Source organism: Mauremys reevesii, linkage group 9 (assembly GCF_016161935.1).
Source record: "Mauremys reevesii isolate NIE-2019 linkage group 9, ASM1616193v1, whole genome shotgun sequence".
Classification (NCBI taxonomy): domain Eukaryota; kingdom Metazoa; phylum Chordata; order Testudines; family Geoemydidae; genus Mauremys; species Mauremys reevesii.
This window is the reverse complement of record NC_052631.1, coordinates 15,332,426-15,350,804: the sequence shown is the minus strand read 5'-3', so window position 1 is coordinate 15,350,804 and position 18,379 is coordinate 15,332,426. Positions and strand designations below refer to the sequence as shown.

At 43.1% G+C, this 18,379-nt stretch overlaps 1 protein-coding gene and 1 long non-coding RNA gene across 18 annotated transcripts in view; one reads left to right on the top strand and one right to left on the bottom strand.

Annotated features, from left to right (window-relative positions):
• The window catches only part of LOC120372704, a 74,002-nt gene extending 62,141 nt beyond the window's left edge, over positions 1–11,861 (top strand). For both annotated transcript variants that reach the window (XR_005585127.1, XR_005585128.1), the window contains 2 exons: positions 9,313–9,433; positions 11,647–11,861. This is a non-coding gene — a long non-coding RNA (uncharacterized LOC120372704). The remainder of the gene's footprint in view (positions 1–9,312; positions 9,434–11,646) is intronic.
• Positions 1–18,379, bottom strand: part of TNIK (TRAF2 and NCK interacting kinase) — a 316,747-nt gene that overhangs the window by 124,082 nt on the left and 174,286 nt on the right. For all 16 annotated transcript variants that reach the window (XM_039490028.1, XM_039490013.1, XM_039490012.1 and 13 more), the window contains 2 exons: positions 16,477–16,602; positions 1,618–1,728 (listed from right to left, as the gene is read on the bottom strand). In XM_039490028.1, the coding sequence (XP_039345962.1) occupies positions 1,618–1,728; positions 16,477–16,602 (237 nt within the window). The remainder of the gene's footprint in view (positions 1–1,617; positions 1,729–16,476; positions 16,603–18,379) is intronic.

The window sequence follows — 18,379 nt, the reverse complement described above, 5'->3', positions numbered from 1 at the left end:
GCAGAGGACAACTTAAACAGCGCTGAGCTCAGTTGAGGGGAGAAGACTCAGGAGAGAGAAGGCAGGAAGTTCCCTCTTTCTGGGAAGAGCCTACGGTAGGCCTCAGGGATTGAAGAGGAGGCAAGACTGTCCTATGGAGGTAATCCCACAGGGAGCAGCGAAGGCTCCTGGAAGCTGGGGAGAGGGGGCTGAGTTAGGGCCTACAATGGGTGGAAGAGACCCACAGGGAACAGAGTAGGATCCTGTGGGAGAGAGCCTTGAGACAGGGTTTGTAAGTGGAAGTAGAAGACTTCAGTACCCCAAGGGGACAGAAGAATTATTCGGATGTTTGGATTTTCAATTGGACCTTTCAGTTACCCCAGAAAGGGTTTGAACTTTGTGACTTGGTTGGAGGGCCGAGCCATGGAAGACCCAGTGAGAAGCAGATAACCCACAGGAGGTGCTGGAGCCAACGATACAGGCGACATTATGCACGGATGCAAGGGACATTCCAAAAGTGTGCCACACTGCAACTACGCATTACGTAGCCAAATGTTGAGGCTTGACACCTGATGGTGACTCTGGATCATGACCCAGTGGTTAGGTTCTGACTCAGTGGTAGGGCTATTTTGCAAAACAGGCTTATCAGTTCATAAATTTAAACTAAGCCTGTGTAACTGTGGTTTCCTGAGACTGAAGGAAATGTCACTACAACAGCTGATTAGCTACAATGCTTGTTATTTTGCTCATCAAATTGTGGGGAATCGTGTTGATGGTGGCATGTATTGTAAATAAACAAATGCTTAGTCACCACTGGACAGCAACTGGAACTTCATGAGCATTTTATAACCTTCCATGTGCATGTTTGAGCACTCTCTGCCTTCCTCGGCCAGTTTTTTGGCACTCATTCAGATGGTGGCTGTTTCTTGAAATCTATTCTGTACGGAGTTCCCACATCATGTTTACGATGGACTTAAACACAAAACTTATTTCTTACATTCACAGATGTTAAGGTCATACTATTATGATCATGTAGACTGGATACCTGAATGACATGGGCATCACATGGAAGTGCATCATTTACAGAAGGCACCAACACACTGCTACGGAACACTGGCACTCCCCAGTATAAGCCATTCCAATCAAACCCTGGGTATAAAAGTTCCAACATCCTCACTCAAGCCAGTGACAGCAGGCAAATTGAAAAATAAAAATGTGCCATTTGAGTTGGCAGTGAATAAAATGTATTTTTAAAACACAGACTCCTTCTGCAGACTGTATTAGGCCTTCCCTTTCTGTTAATTGAAAATGGGATTCTAACTTAAATACATTTTTGTACTTATTTATTATTAAAGGGAATTACATTTTTGTTGAAGGAAAAATAGAGTTAAAAGTTGAGATACTAACAGAGCTAAGGTGCATTAACTGGCAGTTATTTATTATGCATCAGACAAGCACATGAATCATTCACACCTACAGGCACCTAAGAAGCATTAGCTTATGCCAGCATATTAGCCATACAGCCTCAAGTGCCATCTCACAAGCTTTACCTCTTTTCTAAGTGTAAAAAGCCAACCCTCAAACATTGCATTTGATGAATGACATTTAGAACTACAGTAGCTCACTTTGGACACATACCCGTAAAATCTCCCTGCAGATGTACGCAATCCACTCCTCCTTCAAAGTGTTCCCTTTTGTGTTCTTGATCAGATCAGTGACAGAGCCAGCACCACAGAACTCCATCACCAGCTGGCAAAGGAAACAAAAGAACAATGGTTGTAATTAAACTTGAAAGCATCCTCTGGGTTGCAATAACCAAATGTAGTACATTGCAGTTGGCAAGGTATTTATGATGCAATTTCACTGCAACAGAAAGTGATCATTGAATAATTTTGAGTTTATTTTCTTTAAAGTTGCAAGCGTTTATTTGTTTAAAATGAATTTTTTGCACTGCTTGGGAAGCGTGTTTTCCTTCAAGAGGCATCAGAACAAGAAATTGGAGTAACTTTTATTACTGAAAAAAATGGGGAAAAAATTTAGAAAACTTGAAGTCACCAATCCCACTGCTATGTATTCTATATTCTCACTACAGGGCCTAGTTCCATATCAATGCAAATAGGATATACAGAGGTGCCCCAGAGTCAGTCTCTTGAACATAGAGCTTCCATAAATATGTGCAGACACCATTAAACCTGGGAGAAGTTTTCTTCTTATAATTCCATTTCTAATGATGTACTTAAGTTTTCACTCCTTTATGCTGGGGGGGGCTGTTCTCTGCTTCCTTCCATATCAGAAAACATTTCTTAATGGGTGAAGTTTGTTAATCTGTGGACCAGTCTGCCAAGGGGAGTGGTTCACTAGAGCTGTTTCAAATCAGACTGGACATATTTTTTCCACTCTTCCCCTGTTTAATTTGTTTTAACAGTAAATATAAAAATCCAAACAGAGGGCATAAACCTGAGGATCTTATTGACATCCAGACCCAAAACCGATCAGTCATGAAATAAGAGAGACAAGACCAGCACACTGGGTCTGATCCTGCAGTCCATGCACCCACCAAACTCCTACTGTTTTCCAGGGAAATTTTGTGCACATAAAGAATGCAGGACTGGACCCAGTGTGTGTGTGTGTGTGTGTGTGTGTGTGTGTGTGTGTGTGTGTGTGTGTGTGTGTGTGTGTGTGTGTGTGTGTGTGTGTGTGTGTGTGTGTGTGTGTGTGTGTGTATTATATAAACACCACATAACATGAATGATCACAAAAGAAAATTTCCCAGTCTGTAGATTGGTTTGCACTGCTTAAATAGGATTTTAATTTTGCTAAAATAATTTGGCTTATTACTTAGGGCTTAGACAATATTTCATGTTTTCAAAGCAACTGATATCACTTTACTAAAAACTGAAAGCTGAAAAGAGAAAGGGGGAAAAAAAGACAATAAAAGGGTTAGTTGCCCTCCAACTGCTTGGGTGATTCAGTTAAAGGGACAATCCTATTGGCAGAGTTATAAAACAAAGACCAAACACTATTATAATCCTCAGTTCAGATAAGACACTTGAATAGAACATCGGGAACAATGCTGTACTAGCGGGAAGAAAGGCCATTTTGACCTAGTACGTCCTTTCCATATCTAGTTTTGGTAACTTCTAGAATCATTTGTTTCTCAGTTCTGCTCCAGATGAAGGCTGATAAATTCTTTGCATGTCCCTAAGAAACAAAAAGTTACTTTTACATGATAAAAGTGGACTTAAGAAATGAACTTATGATTGGCTAAATCAGTCATGTGACTGTGCAGGTAATTAGCCCATCCACAGAGATTGCAACTTTCCCTGCTAAATGATGAGAACAAGGATCAAAACACCAAACACTGTGACCTGGTCAACAGCTTCACAACCCAGAAAACAAAATAATCGATTACTAATTGCTCCCCATAAAATGGAATAATGTAACTCTGGGCTAGAAAGAAGTTCTTCTCTTTTTCTTTTCCCTCCTAACGGACTGATACTGTACATGGGAATTGCAATATCTGCATGTGTATCGGGTGAAATAAGGACTTAGGATACTATAGTGATGAGGACTATAGAAAATCTTTAGATAGATAGGTTGGTAGCTAAATATAACACGTTTGATATACACATACAAGAAATAAAACTTACTGTAAGGGTTTCATTGCATTGCATGCTGCTGTCATGGAGGCTGAGGGTGGTTGATGTGTGAGAGAGAGACTCCTTATACCCCCATTCAGACCCCCAGCTTCTAACACTGTGCCATCATCTCATACTCGCGTCCCAGAACATTCCTCTCAACCCCCGCCCCCCGCACATTCATCCAGCGCCCTCCCAAATAAATCCACTTGCAAGTTCCTACTGTGACTCCAAACCCACAATTTTGCATCGGGCTAAAGGATGGGTGAGTTGTGGCAAGAAACAGGGTGAATTTTGAGTCCCAGGCAGGAAAAAAAGGTAGGGAATCACTGTACATTTGTCTTTGCCCTCAGGACTGACAGACGCACATTGTACCTATATGTTTATATTGCTCATAACTAAAAAGCAATGAAAAATGAAGGTACCATTGCACTATATATTGCAATCACAAAATATTAAAAAGAAGGACCGAACATCATTACAAGTATCCATTTTATCCATTAATTTGAATGATCATCTCTGTAGTCCTGCCAGCTCACTCAGTCCTACGCTCGTGTCCTTGATTTAAATCTGGCAAAGATTTTGTAGCAATAAGTACATCAAGTAGCCATGTGCCTCGTGTAACCCCTGAATAATTGTGAACTCTGCTAGAAATAAAAAAAGATGAGAGTCCCAGGAGAGTTTAATGCCCAACTCAGCTTTTCAAAAATACTAAGAGATGTACAGTCACATAACGTGTGTAAGAGACTATCCAGCAACCGCAGATATTATTACAGTACTGGCAATACCAGCAGCACATGGGTACAGTTGGGCAGGGGTCCAACAGGGCTTAACAATGAACATTTGTTGTTAACTGTGAAGCATTTCGAATAAGCTGTGCCATTAATTCTTTAAGGCCTGGTCTACACTGGGGGAGGGGGTGGGTGTCGATGTAAGATACGCAACTTCAGCTACGGGAATACTGTAGCTGAAGTCGAAGAATCTTATTCCGACTTGCCTCCCGTCCTCACGGCGTGGGATCGACGTCCGTGGCTCCCCCATCTACTCCACTACCGCCGCTCACTCCGGTGGAGTTCCGGAGTTGACGGGGAGCGGCGCGCATTCGGGGATCGATATATCGCGTCTAGATGAGACGTGATATATCGATCCCCGATACGTTGATCGCTACCCGCCGATACGGTGGGTAGTCTGGATGTACCCTAAGAGAAGGGGAAGTAGCCAGTGAACAACGTTGTCAATGTATCTCAGCCTGCAGTAGAAGGATAATGGACCTCTGACTCAAAGAACAGCATTTCTTGTGAAGGCTTTGTACTGAAGGGATAAAGAACAAAGCAATTGCTACAAATAGAGATGGACAAAATATGTGAAGTGAAATTGTTCTTCCATAACATTCTGAATTGCCTGTTTGTGTTTTAAATTCACAACGTACTGCAAAAATATAGCTTTGCTGGGAGAAATTATTCAGTCAAGTTGGCCACGGGCTGTATTGAGCTTTATCTTCACCTTCTCCACTGACCAGCCATAACAGTGTTTTGCACATGTACAGCAATTTACAGACATTATGTATCACCCCATGTGTGTCATAATGCCAATACCTTCATTTTATACATCCAAAAACAGAGGTTTGGAGTGGTTAAGTGATTTGCTTGGGGTCATCATACAAGTTAGTGGCAAAAAGCTGGTAATCGTCTCCAGGAGTCACGGTCTCTGCCCTGTTTTCTAACTGCCCACTTCAAAGGGAAGGCTAGTTTTGTGGCTAAAGCAATGGGCTAGGAATCAAAAGATCTGCGTTCCACCCCCAGCTCTTCAACAGACTTCCCGAGTCTCAGCCTCCCCATCTATAAAATGGTGATAAACCTGATGGTATGCGACAGGATTGGTTATCAGGATTCATTCCCTCATATTTGCACAGTGCTCGGAGATCTTCAAATGTACTTGCATCATGTGCCTTCTAATCTGTGCAATATTGCCTGTAGATGCAAGACTAATAGAGCAGTTAGCCTAATAACTGCTTGTATCATTACCAAGATTGTTAAATGCTGGACATATTGAGGGGTGGGGGAAGATACTAAACCTGAAATGCTGACTAAATTTTTATTACTCGTAACTAAAATTATAAGCAGGATGGGATGGAGGTAAGGTCACATTCTGAAATTTAATTTCCACGGCTGATCATTAAGGATTTTTAATATCGTTCATTTAGCATTTATTTTCCCTTTTATGTTCGACTAGAGTAGCAATCTTTACATGCAAGGCATGTAAATGCACAGCAGCTGTTACTCCATTGTGGCCTGCATTCTCTGAACGTATTGCTTCATGAATCCTCACAGCTTGTGAATGAATCGTTTCTCTCTTGATATAGAAGTGGCCTCCAAAAACATTTCCCAGCCCTCCCTCTGGCCCCACCGCCACTGTGCATTACATTCAGCTAGCTCTGAATTGAGGTCCAGAGCTCAGAAATGACTAACACTTGTGCATGAAGCCATTATCCATCAGACTGATCTGGAACCCTCCCTGAGGAACTCCAGAGATACTCCAGAGAGGGTCCCTCCAGAATTATTTGTCTGCAGCAACTCGCTATGCTTCCTGTCACTGATTTTCCTGTCCCTCACACCAAGTTCTTTCTTACCACACCCTTCCCCTCAAGGGCAACTGATTGAGTCCCAACTGTTCAATCAATCCAAGCCGTGTTTAACCCTGGATTCTGAAGTGGAATCTCTCTGGTATTCAGTTCACACCAGGAAGCTAGGGTTTAGGAGCTCTGAATAGAAACATGACAATGACCTGCCCTTGGGCATTGGTGGGTTCTGGCCTAAGTTACCTTCATGGTCACATAGGTCCCAGCTCTTCGCCGAGCACTGCACTACACACCAAAGGTAAGATTTTCCAAAGTGTTCAGTGTTGTACCAACTTTGCTCCCACTGGTGACAATGATAAAATGCCCATCATCAACTTCCATGGCAGCAGAGGTAGGCCAACACAGAGTGCTACTGAAATCCCTCTCCCCAACTTACTAGCCAATGCTCAGTCCCAGACTCGAATTCGATCAGCTAGCATTCACAGAGAGGAAAGCATAGCAAAGCTCGTGACGAAATTGTATGATATGCCACATCTATTGTTAACTGAAGACATGTTTAATCCACCACATGGTCATCTGCCCTCACAGTGCCCGCTGTGGATAAGTTTAGGGATTTATGATAGAGGACATGTGGCAAGCTTCATGGTCCGCAGAGAAAGTGACAAATCATTATCTTGTCTCGGACCCCACTCAATGTCAACCTGGGTTTGATTTACCACAAAGGCAATGGAGCCTTCTCAACCGGTTTCATAGCGGACGTGGAATTCGTGCTGCAGCAGAATTTCTTTGGCATTTTAGACACAGTCCACTATGTCAATGTGGGCAGCCACAAACCATGACACACATTGTTGAGGACGGCAAAATGACTCATCTTCCTGGAGGCCTTTGCACCTTCAACACTGTTGATAAGAAAGTGGTGGCTTGGCTTGCCCAGATTGCATTCAATCAATAGGCCCAGGCTCCCTGGCAATGGTCCCCTCAGACTCTAATGCCTGCAGGCCACCTCAGAGAGTAAATCTCCTAACTGCCCTGCGCCTGACAAGGGCCAAGCTGCACTGATATTAGTTCCACTTCCTGGTTTCCTGTCTATGTAGATAGGCTGCAGAAGGCCTCACAAAACACAATTGGTAGTGATTATCTGTGTGGGGCTGGAGGCAGAGCATGTTACCACAGCCGGAGTTGTCCAGGTGTGTGCTGTGGGTAGAGAGAGTTGACGGAACTGACCAAAAGGTGGGGAGCAAGGTGGATAAAGCCCTGTGCTTACTACTTTGCATATGGGGGTACAAAACCTATACTCAGCTCTGTGCTTGGAATCAGAATGGGACTGAGCACAGGTCAGTGTGTTGACCCCAGCCAATATAAACCTTATAGGGACCATTATGCTTTCATAGCTCTTTTATAAAGGCCCACTTCTTTACTGTCGGATGCATCATTACTCTTTATACTACAACCCCAGTTATTAACACCTGGAGCCAATAGCAGGGCATTAAAAATTCAATAACCTTCACCTGGTAATTCAGCAGAAAAGCTGCTGCTTGTTTCTGAAAATGAGAAAACATTTCAATATTTTAATCGATGCTTAATACAAAATCAGTAGAAAGGAATGTTCCCATTCAGCATGCTGAACGGAATAGATAAAAGTGGATTTTAATGGACTCTACAAGCATCCCAGCTAGAACAGGCTGCAAATTAAAGAGCGCTACCTACAGTTCTCTGTCTCTGCTCCTTTTAAAGCTTAGGCCCCTCAACCACAATGACATGTCTGTCTGGTTGCTTTAGCCTGCAGGGTACAGAAACGCATGCCACTGACACACCAGTCTCCTTCCTTTGAAGGCAGTGGCCTACAATATAAACACCCTTGCAGACTTTCATAAATAAATAATTTGCCTGGCTACATTCTGTTAGCACCTTCTAACAGCACGAGGCCAGACAAGTAATTCATGTCACTTAGGAAGGCTGAAAATGGTTATTGTCAGGACTAAGCAGGACTTCAAGAATGGAAGAGAAATGAGTGGACACAGCCACAGGGATTGAGAGTTACAATACATACATAGCTCCTGCAGAAATAGCTTTGAACAGAACTGGAAATTAACTATCTTAGGCCTACTTAGCCACAAAGCAGCAGAAAGTCTTGCTTATGACACACTGTCTATCCTCTCAGCCAGACTCCATTAACCAGTCCTGTTCAATGCCAATCTCCTTATAACTGCCTCTTTCCAAGCACTCCTTTTGTATTTTGCTCTCAGGTCATGTGGATTATCGCTGAAAGTGGGCCTTGAAGGAACTGACCAGAATTAAAGGTCACTTTAAATCTTTTCCTGCTAAGCTCAAACTTCTAAATATTCAATTTGAGTTGGTTAAGGTTTCAGCTGTGCAGAGACATTCTCCAATGAACACTCAACAGAACGATAGAGCCCAGCATGGATACAAAATCTGTATCCGCAACTGATCTGCGATCCGCAAACATGGTTTGCAGAATGAGACCAGTTCTGCTCTTAGGTACACATATGTGCAACACCCCCCCCCCCCGCCCCCTCCCAGAAGAGTGGATGAGTTTGCATGCATGTAAATGACAGCAGGATTTGGATCATCACTATGGGCCAAATTCTACTGTCAGCAGGGCCGGCTCCAGGCACCAGCCAACCAAGCACGTGCTTGGGGCGGCACCGTGGGGCGGGGCGGCGCTTGGGGATTTTTTTTTTTTTTTTTTTGGTTCGGTGGAGCAGCGCTGGAGGGTTTTGTTTGTTTGTTTTTGTTTCCGCCGGGTGGCGCTCGGGGGGCGGAGGCGAGGGCTTGTGCAGTGCTTGGGGGGCGGGGCTTCGGGCAGCACAGCACTCGGGCGGGCGGGGGGGGGGGTGTTACGGCAGGGCGGCGCTCTTTTTTTTTTTCACTTGGGGTGGCAAAAAAGTTAGAGCCAGTCCTGACTGTCAGGAACACCGGTATAAATCTAAACTGCACTGATGGGATGCAGTGAGAGTTCCCCTGGATTTACACCAATAGTGCCAAGAGTAAAACTGGCCCTTATAGATTTTAAATGCTGAAAAATAGAAGAAAAGATTAAATGGCTCCAGGTCATATTGTTACGTTTTAAAATCTTTCCTTTTCTATTTTTTGCAGGATTCCCCTGACGCATGCACCTCTGTACCTGGAGTATCTGCTCACTGACAGCCTGGCTGCAGTTGGAGTTATCCTGATTTAGGATAATTCTTGGGAGAACCACCCCTCAGCTGATCTGTCTGTAAGTGACATTATATCTTCGGAAAGGCTGACTGAGTGCAGTCCCTCCCAGCTGTGGCAGAGAGCAGCACGGTAGGGCACAGAAGCAGGGACTCTGAGGTACTTGCCAAGGGTAGGTATTCTGAAGGCTGCATCTTTGTAATTCCCCCCCCCGCCCCGATTATAAATCTACCTTCCCACTCATTTTTAGGGTTGCCATGGAAGCAATCCATCTCCCGCCAGAAAGGCGGGTACTTCTCCCCACTGGGGAATGGCTACATTACCGCTGCTCTGCCCTCAGCCGTCACCAGCCTGAAGCTTACTCTGCATGCAGTGTAAAGCCAATTCTAGAAGCAGCAGCAAAATCCTATACAATTGTACATGCATGGCAGATCTTTTCTGCTAATCACTTCAATACACTGCAGATGGCAAGGACAGATGACAATCATCCAGCAAAGTAACACCCATATTAACACACAGAATACAGCCACAGGGTAACATAATGAATTTAAGAAGAAACTCTACAGCTTCTGATGATATTTCCAGAATCAACTCTGGAATATCAGTGTGCTCAGGAAGGACTTCTTTGTGTTGATCACTTTTGCAATCGAGTACAAGTTTCTTTATGACCCCCTGCATAATTCTACCCCTCTCTAAAAATCACTTACATCCCCTCCCCATGCCCAGTGCTCTGACGTTGATGCCAACCTCAAAATCTTAGTGGTCTGCCTCTCTCAAATGACCCCATGTTTTCTTGAACAGAGATGCACAATACATAGAATGCTCTCTTTGAGCTGGTATGGAAGGCCACTGCCCTCTATTCATTTAATCTTTCTTGATGCCTACCATGACACCTACAAGCAATTTGTTCACTGTCCTCTAGTCTATTTACTTTATCTATCTGTTGAGTGAACTACTCATTTATGTAGGGATAGGAAGTCCAGTGATCAGAGGCAGGTCATAAGGAGACTGGAATTAAGGCTGGGAATTGATGTTTGGGATCAAATAGGTGATAGGATGGAGGGATGATGGGGGGAGGAGAGGGTTTAACTTCATAAAAAGTTCACCAACAAACTTTGTGCCTACCATCACACTGATCACTTTGTTTGTGGTTCCACTGCTCATCCTCTGTCTTCTTAGACTGCACATTCTTCTGTGTAGGGAATGTGTCCCTCTGTGTTTGGAGTGCCCCAGTTCACAAGGGGTGTGCATGCTGCCTCCTCCCGCCCCCCACAGGGCTGTGCTAAATAGTAGGTCACTCTGGAGGAGGGGGTGCTGCGATAATTGGGCCTACAATTTTCCCCTAATTGTGAGCTAAGTTCTGAACAGTGTGTGAAAGTTCAAAAAAATGTCACAATAACCTGTAACAACAAAAATTGATAGGAAAAGGTGCAATAAAGAGACAGATTGAATTAGTCCAAACAAAAAGGCCTACTGCCATAAATCAAGGACCATGTTAAGATCATGCCTGATAAACAAAACAGTGTGAGGCTGGAAATCAATGAACCAAAATTGCTGTGTGGGAAATTAGATCTAATTGGTGGACAAAATAAAGAGAGGAAGAACTATTCTGCCCATCACTCCCTTTTGGGGTCCTTAAAAGAAGAGAGAAAAAAAATCAATGGAGGAGAAAAGCTGGTTACTGTGACACTGGCTGACTAAAAGATGAGAGAAGGGGAAGAAGTGAGTTTCACCATCATGTCTGCCATGCCCACCATCTCCTGGGACCCTTAATCCTGAGAAATGTCCTGATCAGACCAGGCCTGAAAAAGGGACCCAGAAGACACTGCAACCTCCACCATCTCCAGATAAATCCTGAACACCATCTAGGATGTGAGACTTGGTCACCCCCTTCCCCCTACCGTCCTTTTCCTTTCCTGCCTTATTTCTTCTCTCTCCTATTTCTCTCCTTTTCCCTTCTGTCTCTTAAGAGTCTGGCTTAGCCAGCCAAGACTGTGTATTTTGCAACATGCTGAAAGCCTGTGACTAGAAAAAAGCAGCTAGAAGCAATGCCCTAAACAGCCAGGCGCTGGCACATGTTTGCAAGGTCTCAAAGTGCCTGATAAGACCATGTATTGTGCCTGTGGTGGATTTTTTGTTTTTTTGGGTTTTTTTTTTTAAAGCAGTGAAGTTGCAAGTTAAATTCAACACCAGAGACAGAAGCTGCAGTTTTTAAATCTGTGCCGTTCTTTATTTCCCCTTTTGCGTATGTGCCTATCTTGTTTTCTCTTCTAGGAATTGGGACTGGACTTTAACAGCAGCAGCAACACTGACAGCTTCAGCCCATCTCAACAAGCTTCTTCTCTTTTCTCCAAAAGGGAAGCTACCACCATCTTTAATACCATCTGAGAAATGGTCAGACAGAGGGAGGTTTCCTTCTAAAGACTCCCCTTGGCTAAAGGAAAAAGGAAAAAAGGGACATTATGAAAATGAAAGCCTTACTTAGTAACTTACCCTTCAAATGCTTTAACTGTTTTCCTTCTTTTCTATATCTTAATAATAAAAGATTAACGGATGTTTAACAGTGTTTGCCATGATACAAAGCATATCTGTATATCAACCCCTGAACCTCATTTAACACTCTTTAATGTTGGACAATTTTAGGGTAATGTTAATACCTTTAACTCTTTGGGCCCATATATTCCATTAAATTAATGCAACAGGGGCCATTGTCTCACCTCCTCCCACACCCGCTGAAGGAAGATTTGTATCCACAGGGGGATGTGTAGGGAGTAGTCCATGCAGACTGATCGCCTGAGCAGTCCCTGAGCAGACTGATCGCCCGCAATTACCAGGGCATACAAGCAGGAGGGAAGATTTCTTGTGCCTTCTTGTCTGTGCACCCACAAGGACCAGGCACAATCTGGCCCTAATAAAGGAAGACATTAGCTGACAAAACGCACCAACACACAAAGACAGCTGGGGAAATCAGAGCTGCATTTTTATGTTTCGCTGGTTCGCTTTAGCTCTATTTCCCAAAAAACATTCCTCAGTATTGAGTGACCTTATAACCTAGTCAACCTGTTAGCTGACCTCTGCTACTTTATGCCCATTGCTAGAACCTGGATAAGACAAACTAATACTTGTCTAATTCTCTACGATTTGCAGTGAATTTTGTCTCAGATAGTCTCCTCTAGCTACATGCATAGAACCTCCATTGACAGATCAGCATGAGCAGAGAGAAGATTGAAGATATCAATCACGCACATCTGAAAGCAACATTTTGACCAAAACCTGGTTAAACCAATTTCAATGTCTTTTACACTTAGAGCCACCCAGTTAAAGGCTTAAAGGAACCATCAGATCACCCAGTCTCACCTCCTGTACATCACCTAGCAGCTGCACACTAAACCCAGCAACCAAAATTAGACCAAAGTATTACAGCCCACAAAAGACTAAATACAGACCGAGAATAGGAGGGACCTAGGTGCACTAATGTCAAAGGCGCCTGCAATGGCAAGACTAAGTGAGATACACCCAGATAACCCTGGCCAGTGACCTGCACTCCAGGCTACAGAACAAGGTGAAAAAAAACCCAGGTCACTGCCATCTCCAATGTCAAAAATTTGACCTTGCTCTTCCATTTCCTAGTATACAAGTGATTTTTATTTCCCTTTTCCAAATATGTCAGATTTATGATACTGCATCTGTAGTGTCAGGAGACACAGCAGAATATGCGGTGTGCAGCTTTCTAGTTGCAGGAAAATTAGTTGGCATAGTAGCTCATTATTTCTTTGCTGGTTGCTGTTACTGAATGGAGAATAGTAGAAGTGAAAGACCTCTTCACCACTATGGTACTGCACAGGAATGACAATACGTTGTCAGACGCTTGCCTTGTTTCCGAGAGATCTTAATCTCTATTGAAAAAGCTCCCTTTTTCGATTTCCGTATCAGCCCTCTCAGTGTCGATAAAGAGAATTACTTAGGCATTATCAGAAACAGTTTTATTTCAATAAAGAGCCGGTGAAAAATAAACAAGCCTTTATCTCTGAAGCAACCACTGATGAAATTGGAACGTATGGGAATTCTATCAGATACCTCAAACAACAGTGATTTAATGTGGAGATAAATGCACTGCCCTTCTCCCACTGTCAAAGGAGTTTCCCTCGAACACCTCTTATTCAGCTCCAGTACAGGACATAGACTTTCTAAAACTCTATCCATTCAACCACTTTTAAATGTAAAAAGAGGATAGAACGTAGCATGGCTTTCATCAATAGCCTGCAAGCTTTAAATGGTTGTGATTAATCCCTTCTTCAAGTAAAGGTCCAGAATCTGGCCAAGCTCCTAAGGGGTTGATGAATAGATTTTTTTTTTTTTTTTAAGGCCAGAAAGGACCATTAGATCTAGGCTGACCTCCTGTACAACACAGGTCATAGATGTGTGCTCAGTTATCGAACCCAAAGGGATGCAAATGGAGGGGTGGATATAAGAAGCTTTCTCCCTTGCACACTTGTGGAGGGGGTCACCAGCATCCTCTGGGGCAGTGGTTCTCAAACTGTGGGTTGGGACCGCTAAAATGGGGTTTCCAGGGCTGGCATTAGACTTGCTTGGCCCAGGGCTGAAGCCAAAGCCCAAGCCCCCCCGGACCTGAGGCTGAAGGTGGGGCTTGGGCTCTGGCTCAAGCTTCAGTCCTCCCTCCTGGGATCGTGTAATAATTTTTGTCATCAGAAGGGGACTGCAGTGCAATGAAGTTTGAGAACCGCTGCTCTGGGGGAAATCACAATTCCCGCTTGCACCTTCTTGGTTCCAGTTATCTGAAGGAGGTGGAGCTCATTTATTTGCCTGGTGGGGAGGGTTTGACAAAGGAGGTTATTCTATTTATGGGAGATTCTTTCCTGGCATTATTTATCTTTAGCAAGTTTGGGTAGCTGTGGAGGCCCTTGGATAGGAGCTTTAGAAATAAAATTGTCTGGCCAGAAAAGGGTTAATCATCAGACAGAAACAGCAACAAGGTAAAAGCAAATTGCAACATGTACAACTATAACAACATGCTCATGCACCATCAACACGGTGGGAGCCCAGAACCTCCATTAGCACTAGCATTGAAGCAGAGACTGCTACCACTTGAGCTATAGGGCTAACTACAAAGCCAGCAGCAAGAGGAAGCTATTATCCCAGAGACAAGATAGACTGCTGGTGCAATGTGCTGATCAAACGGAAGGTCTGGGGGAGCCTACCCAAGCTCTCCCTTCCTAACCTGACAGGTGGTTAAGCATTGGAATAAATTGCCTAGGGAAGTTGTGGAATCTCCATCACTGGAGATTTTTAAGAGCAGCTTAGACAAACACCTATCAGGGATGGTCCAGATAATACTTTGTCCTGCCATGAGTGCAGAGGACTGGACTAGAAGACCTCCTGAGGTTCCTTCCCGTCTTACGATTCTATCTTGAGAGTTTAGGAGAGCTCCTGTGTCATGTGGTGCCCCAGAAGATGGGATGAGACACTAGGGCCATTGAGCATGGTCAGGAGAAGGCAAGTCTTACATGGCACAGCTGAACTCTCTCCCCTATGCCAGGTGCTACAGCTGCTCTGGCAGCTCCCAGGCGTTCTCTGTACAGCATCTGATGCTGTGGTGGCAGCCTGAGCCTGATTTTTCAGAAGGGTTGTGTTTAGTTTTGTTGGCAAACAACCAATATTTTCCCAAGGAACACAAGCAACACAAAGGAAATGGTAATTTTAACAGCTTATAAGACCATTAACCCAGAATGGAATTTCATGGGACAAAGAAAAGGCACTTCTCTAGCCCAAGGGATTTCTTCTTGTTGAACTGTATAAACCTGCCACAAACAAAGGATGTGCAAGAGGTTCTAAAAATAAATATATTAATAAATAAAAGAATAATAAATTGTAAGAATGTTTTATAATGAAAAGCCTGAGCCAACCTAAATACAGGGATCACTGGCAGTGCTCCTTCAGTTCAGCTGATTTTTTTGGTCACGGATGCCACGGAAGTCATGTATTCCTTTATTTTATTTTATTTTATTCCCATGACTTGTTGACATTTTGGCACATGCATATGACGATAAACAGCTGAAGCAATTTATCTGGGAACCTTAGAGAGCTGCCAAATAAAAGTCTGGGCTGCATGAAATGCTAAGTAAACCAATGCTCTGCAACAACTCTATGGGGTTCAAACAAGTATACCAGCGAACCGTCAGTGAGAGCTTTAATTTTTAGTCTTTTCAACATGACCACCATGTGACTTCCCCTAAAAAGTGCCACATTAAAAAAGACAAGATATAATTACAGGGGCAGATGACGATCTGAGTTACATAGGTGTTACTCAGTGGAGTACAGATTTACATCAGTGTAACCAATCAAAATCTGGCACATTATCTTGAATTCATTTTTAGTGTCCCTAATAGTAAGAGACAAAGAACTAGATGGAATCCTGGATTGCAACACCCTTTCTGATGTTCCAGCCTTGGGTCTCTCCTGAACAGATGCTGCCACATGTGTGGTGGACATATGTCAACTAGGATCCAGACTGAGACCATGGTCATTTCTCTTATGCTAGAAGATCTAGATTTGAACCTCATTCTCCAAAGTTTGGGGAACTGAATAAGTAACCAAGATCCTCATTGGAATCTTGTGTCTCTGCATTCAAGTGAAAACAAACAGGATAGATAGGGAGGAGGAGAGTTTGGGACTGTGATCCTGTGAGGTGCTGAGCACTCACAACTCAAACTGACGCCAGTGGAAGCTGCAGCCTTCCCAGGCTCAGAACTCTCAGGGATTCAACTATTTAGCTTTAGTATTATACTGAAAATTCTTTGGCCAAACTTCCTTTTCTCTAATGCATCACTAAATTCCACCTACGTGTTTATTTTTGATCAACTCCTGTATCAAAAGGTATAATCCTGTCTTTGTGGCAAAATAGGGGTGTGTTCTCTCACATCACAGTCTGCAAGCGGGTGCAAGCAATATGAAGATATAGCATTTAAAACAAACAAAAAAACACGGCTCCTAGAGTGGAGGTTAGACTGCAACTGGAGGAAACTCAGTAGATCAAACCCCAATGCTTATAAAAGGAAGAAGAGGACATTTAAAAGCACTGCCTACCCAGAGCTGATCATCCATTCCGGGTGGGTTCTTTTTAATAAAAGCTCCATAATATGTGGCTATGTTTCGGTGATGAGAATATTTCTTTAGCATGTTAATTTCCTGTTTGATCTCTTCCTCTTCATCCTGGGATAAGAAAAAAACAAAACTCAGTGACACCAAAGAACACATTTCACAGATTATTCATTGGTATGATTTCTCTTCATCTTTGTTGCAGTTACTTAATTGAAGCAGGCCACATCTCTGCCCTCTCCCCACCCTCCACCTGCACTTATTTTGCTTCTGCCCCTTATTTAGGTCTGTGCTTCACAACGTGGCACATGTTCAATCCTAGTATAAATAGGTGTAATTCCAATTTAAGGCAATGGGACCCATGGCTAAGCCTTGGAAGGTTAAGAGTTAGGACTACAGACTTTGAAAAAGTTATTTTTTAGGTGAATTTAGTGCTTATGATAAGTATTGGTTAAGAGGCCTGAACATTGAAGTCTTCTCCTTCTCCTAGGAAAACCACTTTGAGGGTAAAAAAAAAAAAAGCAGTTCAGTTTCCAAGCATATTCAGAACTTTGCCTTTCTTCTAAGACGAGTTACCAGCTGTGATGAAGTGAACTGACTGGCTCGTTTTACACAGGCTACAAAACAGTCATCACATGGTAAGAACTTTAAATCACAGTGACATGGTCTGGAGTCAGACAGCCATAGGACATAAAAGGTTCCAGAGTCTATTACCAGACTGTTGAGCCTCTTGGCCAACAAGAATAGATTATACATCGTTGCTGGCAGCTCAGTTACTATTTACGTATTCATTTTACATGGTTTAGTCTTTCAGAACTCTCTGAAGATAACTATTTGGGCTCGAGGGTGTACCATACATGAGTTGCTCGGCAGCTCCATCACCTTCACCTATATAGGTACTTTTCTACCCCTGCTGCCAATGGCCCACTTGGATTATTCCAGAAAGCAAACCTTGGTACAGAAGTCATCCCATTGTCTTTGCTCCTCTGAAATCAACTCTCGGTCCAAATCGGAGAGTAGCCAAAAAGTATGTTTACAAAAAATTAGAATTTATTCAAGTTAAGGTAAGGTCCAAGCTGAGCTGGGAAGTTCAAAGGCCGAGCTGCAAAACTCTGAGATCACTCTGCTGTGCTTAAGTATTGTAGAGCACGTCAGATTTGAGATTTAAATGTATAATTATCAAAAGCATGTACACTCAGTGACTGAGTTAGATAGGCACTAGGAAGATCTAGCCCATCTAGACAATTTCAGAATATTCTCCTGAGGACAAATTCAGTCCTGGTGGAACTCCTTTGACCACCGTGGAGTTGGGCTAACTTACATGCGGGTTCAATTTGGCCTGCAAAACATCAAGAGTTGAACTAGTCTTTTGGTAGAAGAATTATGAGGATACACATTTTTGGGTTCTATTTCTTTTGCTTGTTTGCTTTGTTTACCCTGGACTTGATCTGAGGAAGCCTAATTTTATTTTATGTTGATTCTAGGATTCTAGTATGTTGAAATCCCAGTGTCTGTAGAACAGGAAAGAGCAGTTAACACTTTGTTGTTGATTAGCTTTATTCTAAAGAGCCCTGAATAAATGTTGCCTCCTTCCTCCTCTATTACCAACCCATCTGTTTTGTTCTGACTTCAGTTTTATAAACTAGCAAATAAAGAGACACCCTGGTGATCAGCTAATCTGCAAACATGAGCTCTTTCTAAACAACTGTATTTTCTGACCAGATGTCTCCCAACACATGGCGAGAAGCACTGATTTCTTTCTTTACTATAGAGAGTGACTAAATTATCATAGTCTTTAAGAAGGAATTCAGAGAAGAGCTGCAAAAATGATTAAGGGACTGGAGAAACTGACACAAGGAAAGATTTAAATGAGCTAATTAGGTATAGCTTG